The sequence below is a fragment of the Lipophrys pholis genome, assembly GCF_963383615.2.
Source record: "Lipophrys pholis genome assembly, chromosome: 19".
NCBI classification, from domain to species: domain Eukaryota; kingdom Metazoa; phylum Chordata; class Actinopteri; order Blenniiformes; family Blenniidae; genus Lipophrys; species Lipophrys pholis.
Window position 1 is genome coordinate 14,888,930 of NC_137647.1, and position 17,382 is coordinate 14,906,311.

The window sequence follows — 17,382 nt, forward strand, 5'->3', positions numbered from 1 at the left end:
GGTGGGTTAGTGTTGTGCAGCAGAGGAGTCTTACTTCTTTATTGACAAAGCAGTACAAGATGGCTACCAGGAGACCCTGCGGAGAAATCCAACACAACGTCAGTCCCTTCATTCACCCATCACTCCAAGCATTTTCACTGGTAATATCATTTTATGTGTGAAGTCACAGAAACAGAGTTGTATCAACAGAATGCCTTCAGGAGGGGTATTTCTGTGCATACTGGATTCGGCATACATAACAGTAAATTATTTTTAAGTTTCTTAAAGTTTGTCCTTCATTGCGATACTCATCAAAAACAAAAAACAAACAAAATGGAAAGCGACATTAGCGCAAACGTATTTTATATAAATGCTTCCAACCACTGACGTTGTTTCACTTGTAGGTTTGTACAACAACCTATTTAATATTGTAGTTTATCTCAATTACATTCATTTTACATTTTGCTCATGAACGTGTCCTTTAATTAAATAGACATCATCTTAATCTCTAAAAGTAACTTCCATCATCTGAGAAGCACCACCTCTGGCGTTGCCTTGAATTGCATCCTGTGTGTCAGCCTTCAGTGTAAACGCGCCACGACTTTATAAATAAACCAGAGCTTGACAACATCTGTACACAAGTAACATCTGCCCGAGGATGAAAGTTACACAGCTGCACTTGTCTGCTTCCACTTTGACTTTCTCTTTGCGTCTTCCCCTCGCTCTCTCCGCTCATCTGTCATCCGTGTCCCTTCAGCTTTAAAGGTCACTGTCATCATGTCACAGTGTGACACAGTCATTTAGCGGCACACACAGTGTTTTATGGTAATGTAATCCTTTCTGACACTTGAGTAAACAACACAGGGACTCCCGATTGTATCGGCGAGAACAGAGGAGTAAAGGGAAGCAGACAAGAACGCCCAGGCAAGATGAAAGCGTAACTTCAGTCTGTCCCTCAACTCGACAACGATGCTGAGTCACTTCACAAACAGTGTGGTTTCTGTCTGGTTAACTAAAAAAAGACTGAATCAAACCTGAAAGGAGGAAAAAAAGAGGTCGGTGAAGAGTTTGGTGAGGCGCAAACCAATGCTGGCCTTCGTGGACTCATCGGTCACGAAGATGAAGACCACCTGATGGATGCCCAGCAGCGGGATCAGGGTCAGGGTGGACTTTGCCAGCCTGACACAAAGAAACGGAACACACAGAATAAGTGGAGAGTCAGAACTAACAGAAAGGAAAAGTCAACAGACGGATCCTTTTAAGTGGCGAACTCACCTGAACTTATAGTCCGTGTATCGCATTTGATGTGCTCGAAGTTTTGACACGAGGATTTTGATGATATGGATGAAGATGAGAAAGTTGATCTGTGAGAAACAGATAGTGTTTTGTATTGTATTGGTTTTATACACAGATGAAAACAAATTACTCGAATTCATACACAGTGAACAGGTAGTAGACGTGTGAAAACCAACCCGATGCATCACCAGACCAGAATAGAATATAACTATGTATTGTTTCTTTTTGTTATTAAATCAAAAAATATATAGCCAATAAAATTGCAAAAAAAACTTTTCTATTTATGTCACAACAACAACACAACAATAATTTATGCCATTAGTTGTGCAGAAAGCAGCTATTTAACCTCAATGAACACAGAAGCACATTGGTATTAAGAGGCCCTTTATCAGCAGTTGGCATTTCAACAAGCAGCGGGTGTTTGTCCAATAAAAATCACTCGTGATGTGACCTTTTAATATTTACAACGACGCTGTTAGTGGTAATTTGCAGGTGCATGGAAGAAGAAAGTAAGTCGCATTTAATTTGTCCTTGTAATTATCCTCTGCATATTACAACTCAGCCTCAACCCAGTGTATACAAATCAAAAATGTAACAAATGAAAGCTAATCACTCATATACTGAATGTTTAAAGCTGAATTTACTTTAATTACAATTCACAGCCAAATCCATTCCCCTGTGTGTGCTAGCAGCGCAGCTGCGGGCTTATTGCGTCCCACATTCAACCTCAATGGCTTTTTGAGGATTTAATTCCACAATCTACACTATAAAGTGCATTTTGCCTTTGCATATATTTCCATATTTGCATAGATTTCATTGAAGTGGTGGGAATTATTAACACACGAACACACACACATATTTATAGACATTACACTGTGCACTACATCATGCAGTTTTCCAACTCTGATGTGCAACTTAAAAAAAAAAGTGAATTCAGGATAACAGGAAATGGCAAAATGGGAACCAGCGCTCCTATTCCTACAAGATCTCAAACACAGGAATTCCTGCGGGATACAGGCCACTTAGCAGGACGATTAATGCATGGAAAATGCCAGGATGTTTGGCTTTGCACAAGAGCTTTGACAAATTGGACCTGCATACATGCTCCAACTGACCTTTACAGAAAAGGCCTGCTCACAGGAGGGATTGAGTTCGGCTAAACTTTGGAGCTAAGGAGAGTGCAAAATAATCATATTCATTCCATCCAAAAAACCTTAAGAGATCTCGTCTCTTAAATATGCAAGGTTTAATGCACAGCCTGCCTTTTACAAGTCATGAATAAATGAGGTGTGTTTAATATCGCATGGTGTATGACTTGGAGAAAAATGTTAAAATACTGTGGAAATGCAAGAAAGCTAGTTAGACAAGTGGGAGTTTAGCCTGAACACACTTGTTCAATGCAAAAAAAACAAAACCTTACACCTTCTAATTAAGAGGGAGGGCCGTAATATTATAGGGGAATATACTGAGAGTGAGGAGGAAGTTACCACAACGGCCAGCAGTATTGGAGAGCGAATTATCCACCAGTAATTCATGTTGATATTTTGCCCCCAGCATCTGAAAACAAGAAAAGCATTGAAGGAGATATGAAGGAGAGAAAAGCTGAAGTATTCCATTTGTTTTACATAAAACCATTTGTAAACAAGGCTCACACTCTCCTCCCTGGCTGGTGATGACAGTGTTGCCACCATTTCAATTGCTTTATAAAACAACACAATGTTTTTGCAAAGTGTGGCCTTCAAGTTCTTTTGAGAGTACATTAGACCCTAAGAGGCTGAACGGAGCAAAACACGTCTGCTGAGTATGAAATATTAAGAGCATGCTAACAAAAGTCGTGACCCCATTCAGCATGCTGCAGGAGATTATGAAATGTGTCTGGCTGATGTGGAACAGCAACACAAGTAAACTAGATGGTTTAAAAAAAAAAAAAAAAGATCAATGTGGGAACTCACTCTTGATTTTCATATAAGTACTTTGCAAACACCCACGGCACAAGGAATATTAATGGGGTACCTGTGGGGGAGAAAGAAAGAGGGTCGTCTAAATGCAAAACAGTAGTTCCTCATCCCTCAATAGCAATTTATCGGTGATGAATACATTTTAATTAGAGCAACAAAGTACTTTAGAGCACATCATTAATTTGCATTCCTGGAAAACACATATGTATGAATTATGCACAGGGTCACTCACCCCAGCCAATGCACAGGTAGATTTTGAAGTAGTTCCTCTCTGTGAACACAGTGATTACCAGGAGGTTGTGCAGGTAGATGCCTTCCACCAGCAGCCAGTAGCTGTTGGCCATGATACTGTACTGCATCATCACCACAGCCACCCGACAGCTCACCGTTGTCTGCAGGACAAGCAGAGGAGCTTCCTCAGTGAATGCTGACCTATCGCGCTGTGCGACGTGCAACACCGCAAAGCTCAATGTGAAGAGTGGGATCAACAGTGCGGCATATGGAAGCAGATTTTGCTGCCAGGCATGAATCGATGTGACCCCAGTGATCACACTGTACAGCAGCAACCTCAACCTCAGGCTCCGCCGGCTGAGACACCCAACAACCCCCCCTTTTAACGGATAATTATTCCCTGCAATCATTTCTGCAGCTCTTACCCTTTCATTGCTGAGAATCTGTGTACAATCCATTAATGAGCTCTGTCAAGCAGCGGCAACAGTAATTTGTGGTGTGGCTGTATATTAACAGTATTGAGATTAAACATACTTTTGGTTGCTGCAAAAATGGATTAACATTATGTTTGTGATATTGAATTAAAATGGAACAAACACATGTTTAGTTTGTTTCGATAAATGCGACGACAAAGCTCTAAAAAGCAGAGAGAAATGCAGGAGAAAAAGAAAAATAGACAATAGACAATAAAGAAACTGGTGCTGTTCACAGCACTCGCCACATGAAAGTAAATTTGACATCATATATCTGGAGGTACTGTTATCTGAGAAGACAGCTTAGTGTTTCTTTTTTCGAACCAGTCAAGTAGTTTGTATAAAAGTTTTCTCTTCGTTTACAGGGACATTTCAGTTCTACGACAGTGTTAATAGCTTCCCTCTCCAAATAGATCTTCAACATAAACTCTACAGGCCAGACACACGTGTGCCGTGCGGCTGTGCGTCAAAGGCAAGTGTGATTTATTGAACGTACAGAAAATCAAAGGACTTGCAAGAAAAGACAAATCTGATTGATAAGGTCACTGAACTCACAACAATCAACTCGTGAATTACAGACAAACAGAACATGATGCAACTACGGAGCAATCATCGTGGACAGTTGCATGTGTGTATCTCGATTTGTGTACGTGTGTTATATGTGTGAAAGGTTTGAAATGAGATTTGTTCTTAGATTTCACAGATTTGTCAAAATTTGCAAGTGTGTGTATGTATTGGCTTGTGAGGCGTGTGCATTCCTACAATGAATTATACTCTCAATTCTCTGTCTCCACCTCCAGTCCGCTCAGTTGGTCGTCATGTGACTACAAATGGATTTAGCTGCTTTTCTGCTTTCCTTGACCTTGATACAGGATGACACGCTCACCTTCGTCAGCAAAGCATTTTAGTCTGTACAGTGTCGTCGGGGCTCCGCAGCCCGTCATAACACAGAGTGCAACTGGAGCAGAGCTGACAAAGTACAACACCACTTTACAAGAACTTCACAAAAATGTGTTTTTTTTAGAGACGAATCTCCGTCAAGGCAGAAGAGTAGTGAAATCCTTTTGGAAAAATCTGCTGAGAGCTTGGCCTGAGGTGGAGCTCAGGACATTTACAGGTCTACAAACCTCAGTGTGCACACACACAACAGATACACATGTGCAAATCTCAAAGTATGCACATATAAATGTCATTACTATACAGAAACGCACTACACGCTGGCAGATGACCCCTGACCTCGTTGTTGACCAGCAACTCCACCGGAGGCATTGACGTGCGGGGGAATCCCTGGTCCTGGTCCCTGCTGAGGTCCTGTGATGTGTGGTTGGCCTCGAGCAGAGCGTCTTTGATGAGGATGGACAGCGCTCGCAGGATGAAAGACGCAAACAGATTCATGTGGATGTTATTCCTCATGCAGTGCAGCTTCCTGATAAAGAAAAAGCAACACATTTTCCACAAACTTGCTCAAATCTTTACAATTCAATTCAACAAAAGAATGATTTTTACCTGAAGAATATCAGGATGCCAAGAGCCAACACCAGAGCCACCAGGGATAAAGAATAGCCCACGGTGTACATGATCTGAATATGGCCATAGTACTGCTATAAAGAGATCACACACAAATAGGCAATTGGCTGGATTCTCTTCCGTTCGTTTGATGGGATTTGTAAATAACTTCACTGAGATGAGATGTTTTCTCACCTGACCAGGGTCATTAGAATCACACTCGCTGGTGTTCTTGGTTGCGACCCACTGTCCATTTGCATCGCATTCCTGGTACACCATGCCATGTTGAACTACACACACACACACACACACACGCACACACACACACACACACACACACACACACACACACACACACACACACACACACACACACACACACACACACACACACACACACACACACAATGGAAAATCCAAACAGCTGTCTTTTCCTGCTGTGTATTATAAGTTGTGTGAACTGTGACTAATCATTGTGTATCTACAAACTGGCACGGCGCTCACCTTTATGGTACCAGGGCAAATACCATGGGCACACCACACTGACTGTGGTGTTGGGGACTCCGTCGGGCCAACACGCATATTTGTCGAAAGTCCTGTTGCATACAAGTCCTCGGGTAGAAAATATAGTAGACGGTTACATATGGGGGAGAACGTTAGGTGTAACTCATATCTAATACATCCTACTTTTCTCTTATATATCAGCACATAAGTACTGTGGCTTTATGCTGGTAGCCACTATGGCACTGATTATTCTCATTACAGATCAGCTCCCTTCACTCATCTAACACTCATATGACAGCTTTCATCATGCTTCCCAGCAGGACCCTTTAAACATTGCTGGGAGTCAGTGTATGGACAGTGCATATCTGTAAAGTAATTCTTTCTGTGCCCTCCAACATCAGGTAAATGTGCTCTCACACATATGGAGTAAGAGGCATGATGTACGAGTGCTAAAGAGCAGAAGAACAAAGTGGAGTGATTTGGTCTTTCTTTTCCCTGCTCTGTTCGACATGCCAGCAGGGTTTGAAGTAGCTGAGGGGCAGCGTTCATGTAGTTAGACGCCTCGTTAATGGGGGTAGATGAGCCACCTCCACTCAGCGCGAGCAGGACGTGCGTGTGGCGCAGCAGATACAACAATGGGAGCTGCTGCACAAGGTGCTTACGCAAGGGTCTGAAGAAAGCGAGTTATTACCTGCAGCGCTGAAGAAAAAGCTACAACTGTGCCACAAGTTGATCGAAAGGAAAAAAAAAAAAAAAAAGAATTGCAAAAAAAAAGTTTTTCGTGCAAAAACATATTCAAAATTCCTTTCTCATTACTCATTTATCTCTTGCAATAATTTTGCCATAAAAATGCACCGTTTGAATAATGACAAACCAACCTAGGAAACTATGATTTTGGCTGTTTGATGACCAAATTCAGTTAAAGTTGTTGTAATCAGTAATTCTTAAATACAAATTTTGAACCAGACACACTGCAAGACAAGTTAACTAGTCTCCTTGAGAAGATAGAATTCAAAAACAAATACAGAAAGAAAGTCTCAAAGTGTTATAAAGTCTCAGAAAAGTTATTACAATCCAACCTTTTTTACATTACATTCAGAATTTAATGTGTAAAAGTAGTGATTAAAAATTAATAATAAATTAAATATTTACTACAAATAAAGCTCCAGCAACTCACAATCCTGAACTGGACAAAGCAAAGACGTGAGATATTGATTTAATCGACAATTCCAAAAATGTCTTTTTAAATGTCAAGAAGCATTCGGGACAACTAAAGACGTATTTGTGATTTGCTAAAACAGAAACAAGCGATTGTAATAATTCAATCAGGATTATAAATAGAGAATTTAGTTCCATTTCCTTGCAGGAGATAGCAGATTTAGGGAGCCAACCGTTCTTAGATAACAACACGTCGGCTGGCCTGACATGACCTAAAAACACAGGATTACCTAAGTTGACGAAAAGGTCACACACGCTCGGCTTAACTGAGAGATGCAGGGACCACAAACACTGTTTGATCTTTGAGATAAGGAAATCAGGTGCAATGATAAGAGTCTCTGTTTTGCAATTCTTTGTCGAATTTATTCTGATCAACTGAGGCTTGATGGCTGTCGAGCAAAGACTGAGGACTGAGCTTAGAATAAAAGAAAAGTCACTGAGCTCACATAGTGGATCCTATTACCAAATATGAAGCGTCATCAGGCATAAGAAATTCCAAAACAAATCAACTTTATGGAGCTTTACACTTCTGGTTCATTCTCACTAAACACACTTTACACTGCCTGCTTCGGCCTAACAAGCAAATTAACTGCCTCTAAAAATTTACACAAAAATAAAACAGAGCTAAATCAGTGAAGGCATTGGATTAATATTAAATCAACTCGATACCATCACAACAGTCACTGTATAAATGTTTAAAAGTCATTTGTGCTTTTCCTCCTCACTGTTTCAGCGTTAGGTTTAACTCACCAGAGCTCAGCGGGTCTCGGCTGTTGTTGCGTTCGCACTCTTCCATGTACAATTTCCAGCTCTCCTTTAGCTTATCCAGGGTGACAGCAGGGGACACCTGAAGAAACGGTGAGGCGCACCAACGTCAACTCAACAAAAACATCATGTGGAGCGTTGTTATGTGTGGACGGCCTGCAGTAGTGTAAGCGGCTGAGCGAGAGAAATGCAGAGAATGCAAACTGTGCACAAAGCATCTGGCACATTTGCAATCATTTGTTTCACTTCACTTGGAAAAGAAAAAAAATGTATACAATAGCTCCAAACAAGCTGTCCTCATGCGGGGGATATGATTCCTCAAGATCATGATGTGTCCCACTCTAATATGTGTCAGTATGGGAGGGCTCGTGCTACTGTATGGACACTTTGTCACTAAGCTTTCCTACTGGTTTGTTTCAGGAGGTTGTTCTTTACATGCAACCTGGAGGTCTGATTGCGCCGAGCAAAGTGTGTTGCATATGTAGAAACGGGTGCATGACTGTGTATGCTCCTGGGACCCACCTGGATGCTGCAGGAGACAATGAGAATTGCCAAAAAGAGGAACAGCTGTGACATCCCTTATTCCTGCTGTTGGTGCTGGGAGGGGGTACTGCAGGACGGGAAAGGGTTTTCACCTCATAAGGGGGGCTTATCTACACTCGCCACACAGCCTGGATGACACAGAAACACACAATCCATCAAAGCTCATTGAGAACACACTACTCATTAACTTGGCTCAGCTTGGCCGTACAGCGTAAGTGGACCAAAACAGGAAAAAGGCTGGGCCATAGCTATTACATTACAAACAATTACCACAGATTTAGAAGCCATTTAAAAAAGGGTAGAACAAGGAGAAAGTCCTATGAATGTTTAAACTGTATCGTAAACTAGCCTGAAGTGGTGTGGCGGCTGGTGATGTCCGCCATCATATTTATAAAGGATTACCCAGAATCACATTGTCCAGAACATCGAGCGCACGGTCGAAAACCTCCAGGAAAAGCTGTTTGCTCACCAGACCTGCACTCCCCCTCAGTGACTCACGGTTGCCTGCAGGCCACCTTCACGTGGAAGCCAGTCAGTCTCCAGTTCAGGAAGTGTGTCCGAGTGTGCCAGGGGTCACTCACCTGAGCCTCGACTGCCGCAAGCTTCCCGACAGGTTTGGCTGAAGCCGGAGAACTGAACGAAATCTGAAACGTTTCTGCAAAAAACACCTTGACCATGGAAACATTTTTGGCTAAAACGTTTCAAATTCCATTCTGTTCTAGTCTGCTCCTGTGGTGGAGGGGAGGACGGACTCAAGTTGATGTGCTTAGAGTTTCTTATTCTTTTTTTTTTTTCCCTCTTTTTAGTGGGGGCAGTTGTTTGTCCAGGAGATAAGAGCACAATGTTTCATGAAAGATGGACAATATATAATGTTCTACATCGAGACAGTTTGATGTAGAATCAAAGACGTTTTCAGCAAGAATATGTTTGTACAATCGGGGCTGAAACAGCATCTACCAGTTTCTGGTCGCCATCTATTTCAAAGATCTCCTGGAAGGAGGTCTTGATGATATCTGAACCTCAAAGCCATGCTTTGTAAATGGCCTGTTCATTGTCATAATGACTGGATTCAGTTAACATTAGTGGTACAGACTGGCTGATAGCCACGGGCGCCTCAGGGATCACAGCTACTCTTGTCTGGCCTGACATGGGGTCAGGAACGATCAGGCTGAGATCACTCTGGAGGCTGGACCCTTCAAGCTAACAGACATGGTGTAAGCGTAACCCACCACTCTGTTTTCAGAACTCCAAAGGAACACCAGAGGCCGAAAACAAACAAACAAGTCATTAGGAAGCTGAGCGAATGCCAAATATCTTCACGGAAAAGTGGCACGGATAGCAAGAAATAAACAGTTAAACTATGTGAGAAATAAGTTCTTACCAGGGAAAGAAATCGGGCGTCATGATGTTTTTAAACATGTATTCCGGTAGAGTAAGAAGGTTGACATACATGTGGGTGAGAACGTGCTCTTCCTAATGGCACAAAGGTTACGCCATGTGAGACAGTTTTACAAGGGTTTCCCCCTTCTCTCCCTCTCTCGTTCTCCCTCTCCCTCTCCCTCTCCCTCTCCCTCTCCCTCTCCCTCTCCCTCTCTCTAAAAACATGTAGACACCTCCCCCCCCCCAACACCTCATTCAGTCTGTGCCACATTTTACAACTTAGCACTGTGTGGCAACAATGATTAACCAAAGTGAGGTCTCGGTGAAGTGCTGTGAAGAGGGATGACGAAAGTGACGGGTGTGTCGAGGCGAGGGGAACGAGAAAAAAAAAAAAAAAAAAAGGGTTCAACAGCCAGGTCCTTCACTATGTTTCCACGTCTTGACACAGATTACACCGGCCATTACAAAGCTGTGAGGTCATCACAAACTGGTCTGTGTCCAAATGAATCTCACACAAAAAACGGAGAAAAATAACGGAAATATACAAAACATAAGGATATCACTGATATTAAGTGTTTTTTAAGACTGATTCATGTCTTAAAAGACTTATATTTTTACTCCACATGCAGATTTCAGATCAAGTTGTGGGAATTCTCCTGTGACCGTAAAGTGAACTACAGGTGTGAACATGAAGATTGTCAGTTCAGATGATAAAATGCTAAAAACGTTGACAGCTCTGAAAAACGGCATCAAGGCTTTTTGTGAAATATGTAAATAAAAAAATAAAGCAGATTCCATTTTCTTGTTTAGAGACCATGATAAGATAATACTTTAATGGATTAAATTAAATATTTTATTCATGTCTTGATTGTATTTTTCCAGGAAAAGTGTGTGTGTGTGTGTGTGTGTGTGTGTGTGGGGGGGGGGGGGGGGGGGGGGGGGGGGGGGGGGTTCTATAGCAGGTCAGAGCCTAAAATAAACAATCTCTGATCATGATGTACTAAAAAGCGCACATGTGTTGTAAAGGAAGACACACCCTGAGGATGTTTGTATATAAAGCCCTTCGCTTTATTTGTTGACATTCATCATCTACATTATGTCCGCTTGGATGAGTTTTGTTCAGGACCAAAGGAATGACATCAGCCATTTGCCGTGACATCGTGTGGAATTAATGGTTTTCGAGGTGTTATGCTAATTAGGCTTGTATATTTTGCCGTAATGATAGTCTGCCAGAAGGGCAGCTCTGGGCTCCCACATAGCTCTCGCGGTCTGTTGTGGCCACAGACCAATTACGGTCCTCTGGAACGTGTTGGGCTCCACCAGCTCCCTCTGCTAAAGGAAGCAACCTGGAACTTTTCTCATTATTGTTGTACATTTGATGGAGAGTTGGAACAATGACTGAGGGTCACCGACATCACGTAACAAGCCAAAAGGGTTCGGCTCTGCCTGGGAGTGTGTTCAACCTGAGAGAATAACGTAACATTCAATGTTTTTGGACAGATGTGACAGTATTGGTGATCTACCTTGGACTTGTTTAATGATGCTTGGACAGAACGTACACTCAATTAATTTAGTTTTTCAGATAAATACTGAAATGCTGCTACTCCCTTGGAAAGAAAGCATTTAAATAATACTTCATCGTCTATTAATGTTTGTTTTTCTAAAAAAAAAAAATCTCAAGTGAATGACGCAAATACCCTGAATCTCCCAAACAACATCAGAACCGCTCTGTGTTCAAGTGCACATTGGACAGCTTAATACAATGGCCAATAACAATTGCTGTTGTTTGCTGGAGAGTACTTACCTTTTATTTGATTACGCTGTCAAACAAATACAATTACGAAAAGGAGAGTATGCCTACATGAATGCGGGGCAGAGAGAAGCAGTAAGGATTAAAAACAAACCTCTTTGAAAAGACAATAACTGTCCGGCTCAGAAAATGCCCCTGAGCCACAATCCATCATTCAGCTCTGAAGTCTCAGTGGGAGCGAAAAGCACAAACCACCCACATCATATATCTAAGCAAAATCTACCTGCCCTTTATGAATTAAACCATTTACTGATTTAACTTTGTGCGATTCCTGCTTCTCAAGCTTTGACTAAATGAGTCGCAGCCTTACGTGACAAGCTCGGGCCTTCAGGCTGCAGATGTTACACTGAGCATGACAGCGCGGGGTGAGTGCCGCTCTATCTGATAACGGGGTGAAGCAGAGGGTGAAGAAGATGGAGCTTCATGCTGAAACACGCTCTGCATGTTGGCTGCAGCAGCGAAGATGAGACTTCGCTTCAAAATGGGCATCATGCTGCGCCTCACTAAAAGTGGATAGTGTGCGAGTCCTTGATTTCACCGTTTCCTTCCACTTTAATGTCGCTTTATATTACAGTTGACCCTGGACAGGTCACTCATAATAAACCATAACTTACTCCACATTATCTACTTTGCTACATTTAGAATCAAGAGTCCACAATTCAAATTATCATGAGACCCATCGATTGGCATTTTGGTCTGAGTTCTTTATAATGAACAGGTTATAATGGAAGGGCCATCGATAATAATTATGAATGATGATTATATAATGATATAACTCTGTTGACTGTCATTTCACCAGTTATATGAATATGGAAATATAAAAAAACTGACATTTATTTTAGATGGATGTGAAAATTGTTTAGTTAAATTATGAATTTAAAAAAAGAAGCTGAGGTCCGGCTTCATCTAAAGACATCTCCTATTAAATAATGGGTTATCGGTCTTTCACTAACTTTACTGTGATTGTCTTAACAGAAAGTAGAAAATCACATTGAGAAGATTTTCTCGTCCAAAACTGCTTCTTCTACAAATATAGTATTGCAGGTTCATAAAATATTATTTCATCTTTCATTTTATTGAAGACATATTTTCCTCACTGTGCGTGAATATCATGTCGTGGGCAGAATTGCTCGGTAAACGTGAGGATGTGTATGGATACAATAAATGAAGAAGCAGCTTTCATTCAGATATGCATATTGGACGTAACAGAAAACAGACTTTTTGTCCGAAGTGAATTTGTCAATCGGCGAGTAAGATCAGCCATCAGCATCAGGCTGATTGAACTGCACCATGAGGTGCAGAGTGTTTCATCAATATCAAACCATTCATGGCAATTGTACCACTGAGAGTGAAACTGAAATCACCGAGGAAGATTCTGAGCAGAAGAAATTCACCACCCGTGACCTTATTTCAGAAAAATGCTTCAGGTTGTTGACTCAAAGGACAGACACGGCCGGTAGAAATGTCTGTCCCAGAGCTGCGTCCTCTTTTCACACTGAGTACATCTTAAAGCTTGTGGTGTTATAGTGTGTAACTTGAGATAAGACGTTAAATCAGTACTTTGAACCCATTTTACCGCGTGTGTGTATTAGATTGCAGTGGTGAATCACCAGTCCAGTTCTTTAAAGTTACATTTTTTCTTCGTTTTTTTAATTGTCAGTTTGCAACAACTCATCAGCCTGCCACTTTTCATTGGACTGAGGACAGACCAGAGACTTTGGTTATCTGGTTAGCTAGTTATAGTATCCAAGCCCACATCATCATCATCATCAATGGAACAACACCATGAGGGTAGTTTTCTTTCATTGGCTTATTCTCAAACATTTGAAATAGAATCTAGAGTATCCCGGGGTGAAATGTGTGTCCCATCATTCAAAAGGTTCTCATCTCTTCCTACCCTGGATCTGGTGTTTCGTCAAGAGTGATTAATATTTGTAATTTACTGTGACGAAAAGTGCTGTGATTTTATCAAACCGCCGCCAAAACCTCAGAAACTGTGAACGCCACGATTGGCTGAAACACGACTTAGACTCCAGCTGCAGTGCAGCTGTGCTCCAGTCATCGCAAACACAGCAGCAGAATTTAACGAAAACATTTGTAGAAGACTGGATTTGAGGGAAATATCAGATGGGAAATAAAAGCGGAACAACTGTGCCGTTCTTTGTGGAAAAAATACGTGATGCACAAGATAAGAACTTATTATTTGCGATAAGTCAACAGTCATGATATATCTGAATTTGGACTTGACAAGAATCTGTGGGATTAATTTGCAATTGGGTTTTACAAACAAAAATGATATGGCAAAGGCAACAATACTAATATCATCAGATGACAACAGCTAAATGAAACCCAACAAAGGCCTTGAAATAGGAGCAACTTGATGTACTTAGATTACATAAAGTGAATGGATGTAAATAATGCGAGTTATATATGCAAATATCATTTATTGACCAATCAACTCTGTGTATTAATAATTCAATTAAACCATTGATTTGTTCTGTGATTGACTATTATTAAGAAATTCCTACCTGAGTATTTTCTTCAGGAAGACAATCCTTATAATAAGTATTTTTATACTGTCTCCACCCCCCCACCCCACCCCCCCCCCCACCCCCATATGTGCCCACACAGTTCACTAGGAGCAGTAGCCCCAATGTAGCACACACGATCTTTACTCAGGTGCCATCCATTGCATGGTCGCGGCCTAATTTGGTCAGTCGTCAGCCTGTTATCGGCCCCGTAGGATTTGTTGGAGGATATGACATGCTCTGCTATCACCGTGCCGCCTGCTGGTGTTCATCTGCTGAATGCTGTTTGGAAAATGTGTCAAGGTTTCGCTCGGCGCTCCATCCCAACTTTAAACACACTCGTCATTTTACCTTCTCCATGCCTCGGTGAATCTGATGATTTGGGTGAAATGGGTCGCGAAAGGGTCCTTTTTTTTTCTTCTTTTTTTTTGTATTCACTGCCCTCATGAGATATTCCACAACCCCGTGCTGCTTTCTCAAGCATGAGTTTTAAAGGTGAGCTCAAAAACTCAGGAGAATTTTTGTAAGTTCACATCTAAGAGATTTAAAGAATAATAATGTGTGTCTTGTGCATGTGCTTTCCTGATCTATTTGTGTTTCTCAGATTATGGTCTTGTAGTAATCCTCTGAGGAATCCAGCTTATGCTGCTGGACTGTTTTGTTTAGATTGAAGTTGTGCCATGTATGCCACAGGAACATGCATTTGTGGGATGAGCAGCAGAGCTGAGGATGTCTTGTTTCTTTAGAATCAAGACAAAAAAGGCACTATCAGAATAAAGTGTTTGACATTTCAGGAAGAGGTCAGTACGTCTCACATATCAGCTCATCTGCTCATCCCACAAATGCATACACCTTGTGGATGTAGCTCCATTCACAGTCGCAATGTGGACAGCATTTCCAGAAGTACAAGATTTATATGAAAGGGGCATTGTTATGCGTTAATGTTAAAGAAATAATCCAGCCAAATACAAATGATCTCATCTTTTCAAACATTAGCAGCCACAATAACAAATAGAAAACATCAATGGTAACGTCACAGAAAAGATTTATTATTCATCTCAACCAGTATTCTAGAATATAAAATGTTTTTCTACGGGCCAGCAGCCTTGAGTACAGCTTTCATTATTTAAAGGCGACTATAGATAAGAGGCTGTTACAATACCAGGACAGGAGATGACAAACAGCAGCTCGGGCTCCCACAGCGGCGTACTGCATTTAACCTCCGAACCGCTCAAAACGTCTGTCACTGACCCTGTTTGCAAAGCAGCAGAGCAGCTCGATGCGCGACCCGTCTGAGAGGACGCGCGCACGGCCGGAGCCACACAGAGCCGCGACGCTCCGAGCCTCTTTTGTTCGCCCATTCTTCACTTGTTTCGATAAACACGTCCAACTCAAAAGCCACATCTGATGAACGTGGGCGAGAGACTATGACAAACGGTTGTGCAACATTTGAGATGCACCTGTATTGTGAGAGCGCGAGTGTACGAAGCTCCTCTGTGATCTACGTGTGCATGTGTGGGAAGTGGTTTGCGCCCGCTGGATGCTGTTTCATACAGTCTTTCATGAGGTGCAGCAGACCTGTGAACTGTGGCTGCTGTACAGCTACAACAACCCTGCAGGGAGCCTTTGATTATCACGTGCAGCGCTCACCATCCTACAGGCTTTGTGCTTTATTTGTGGTTCGACCGACTTGTACTCTGTACCTGTAGGTAAATCCATCTTTGAGAGCAAGATTATCTTAATAAATATTTAAAATGATTGTAGAGTCATAATCCTTTTAGTGTTTATATTTCAAACAGGATGGTAATTCATTATGAAATGACATAATACATCACACTGATTACAGTGGCCTTTAATGTTGTTTACACAAGGAGGACAAATGTCTTAGCATAACATTATTATTTCATATGGATTATTTTTCCATCTTAATTACAGGGGAAAAAAAAATATATCAAAAAATATCCTACTATCATAGTCTATCTGGGTTCAGACATCAAAACCAGCTGGTAAGGTTTAGAAACAACCGCATTGTTTGTGACACTCCTGTGCAGAATACATGAACCCTTTTTTTCTAATTGTCCAGCAATAAGAGGACATTCTGACAGGTGCTTGTTTGAAGCATTTGCTTTCAAAGTAAAAACTGTGTTTTTTCTTTGACTTTTGCCTTTGAAATATAATTTCAATTCCTCTGTTTGACCAATTCTTAAATGTTTGTATTTTACTAAAACAAACAAATAATATTTATTTTTGGATCATGATTTTGTCTAAAAGATGAAGGAACTCCACCTCCTTACAAGAAAATCCCCAACTTTGCTTTTATCATAAATATCCAACAGAAAATACATAAATACATTAACTATGATCATTTACATCCGTGGTTAATCAGTCCCCTTTTGCATATGACATACGTTCACAGTAAAACTGTGTAAACAACCATTAAAAGGAGAGACTATGTTTTTCTCTCGCCTTCTTTTCACCGATTGTTCATTGATTGTTGTGCACAACTATTCCAGGACCTATTATGTGGCGGAACCAGGACTGAGAAAAACGTTTCCACAACACGTACACAGAGCCGATCCAGGCCAGTAACTTTCTATTACTTTAAAGTTTCCAACTCTGCTATAGCATCTCACTTGAAAATGAACCAACAGTGTAATTACAGGCCGGCAGCGTTGCCAAACAGCATCCTGGAGACACTGTCCGTGGTTTCCACTTGGCAGGATACTGCTGTGCGCTTCAAACACAAGCAGCACTTACATCGTTTGTCTCTGCCAGGGTACAAGCTGATATCCGGCGACCTAGCTGGCGCAGGGAATGAAAAAATATTTGAAGAAATATCAATATAATTTGTGGCCAAAGGTATTTATGATTTTGCATTTACTGTTTCTGCGGAAAACCACCCATAAACGCAAAGTAATGCCAAGGAACAGATCCAGTGTTTAAGCATTTTCACATCCACAGACGATGGACTGTGATTGTCCTCAACGGTGCCGGCGATATTGAGTTCGTCTCATGATCGTAAATAAAGGCAGACCAAAACAGCACACAGATTAGATAGTGCAAGTTTACCTAACTAACGTGTAACTCAGTTAAAAGGGAGTCAAAGTCCTCTGCTGGGGGCGGTCTTCAATGTTTGGTAACTTTATTAACTGTTTGTGAAGCCAGAAGAGGCAAAGAAGTACCACCTATAT

At 41.4% G+C, this 17,382-nt stretch overlaps 1 protein-coding gene across 1 annotated transcript in view; it reads right to left on the reverse strand.

Moving 5' to 3' along the window:
- The window catches only part of gcgra (glucagon receptor a), a 35,708-nt gene that overhangs the window by 3,076 nt on the left and 15,250 nt on the right, over positions 1–17,382 (reverse strand). The window contains exons 2-13 of the mRNA XM_080486894.1: positions 8,453–8,601; positions 7,916–8,012; positions 5,948–6,055; positions 5,639–5,733; positions 5,444–5,538; positions 5,174–5,363; positions 3,466–3,625; positions 3,228–3,288; positions 2,763–2,832; positions 1,255–1,343; positions 1,014–1,158; positions 35–76 (exon numbers count right to left, since the gene is read on the reverse strand). Of these exons, the coding sequence (XP_080343020.1) occupies positions 35–76; positions 1,014–1,158; positions 1,255–1,343; positions 2,763–2,832; positions 3,228–3,288; positions 3,466–3,625; positions 5,174–5,363; positions 5,444–5,538; positions 5,639–5,733; positions 5,948–6,055; positions 7,916–8,012; positions 8,453–8,506 (1,206 nt within the window). The 5' untranslated portion in view covers positions 8,507–8,601. The remainder of the gene's footprint in view (positions 1–34; positions 77–1,013; positions 1,159–1,254; positions 1,344–2,762; positions 2,833–3,227; positions 3,289–3,465; positions 3,626–5,173; positions 5,364–5,443; positions 5,539–5,638; positions 5,734–5,947; positions 6,056–7,915; positions 8,013–8,452; positions 8,602–17,382) is intronic.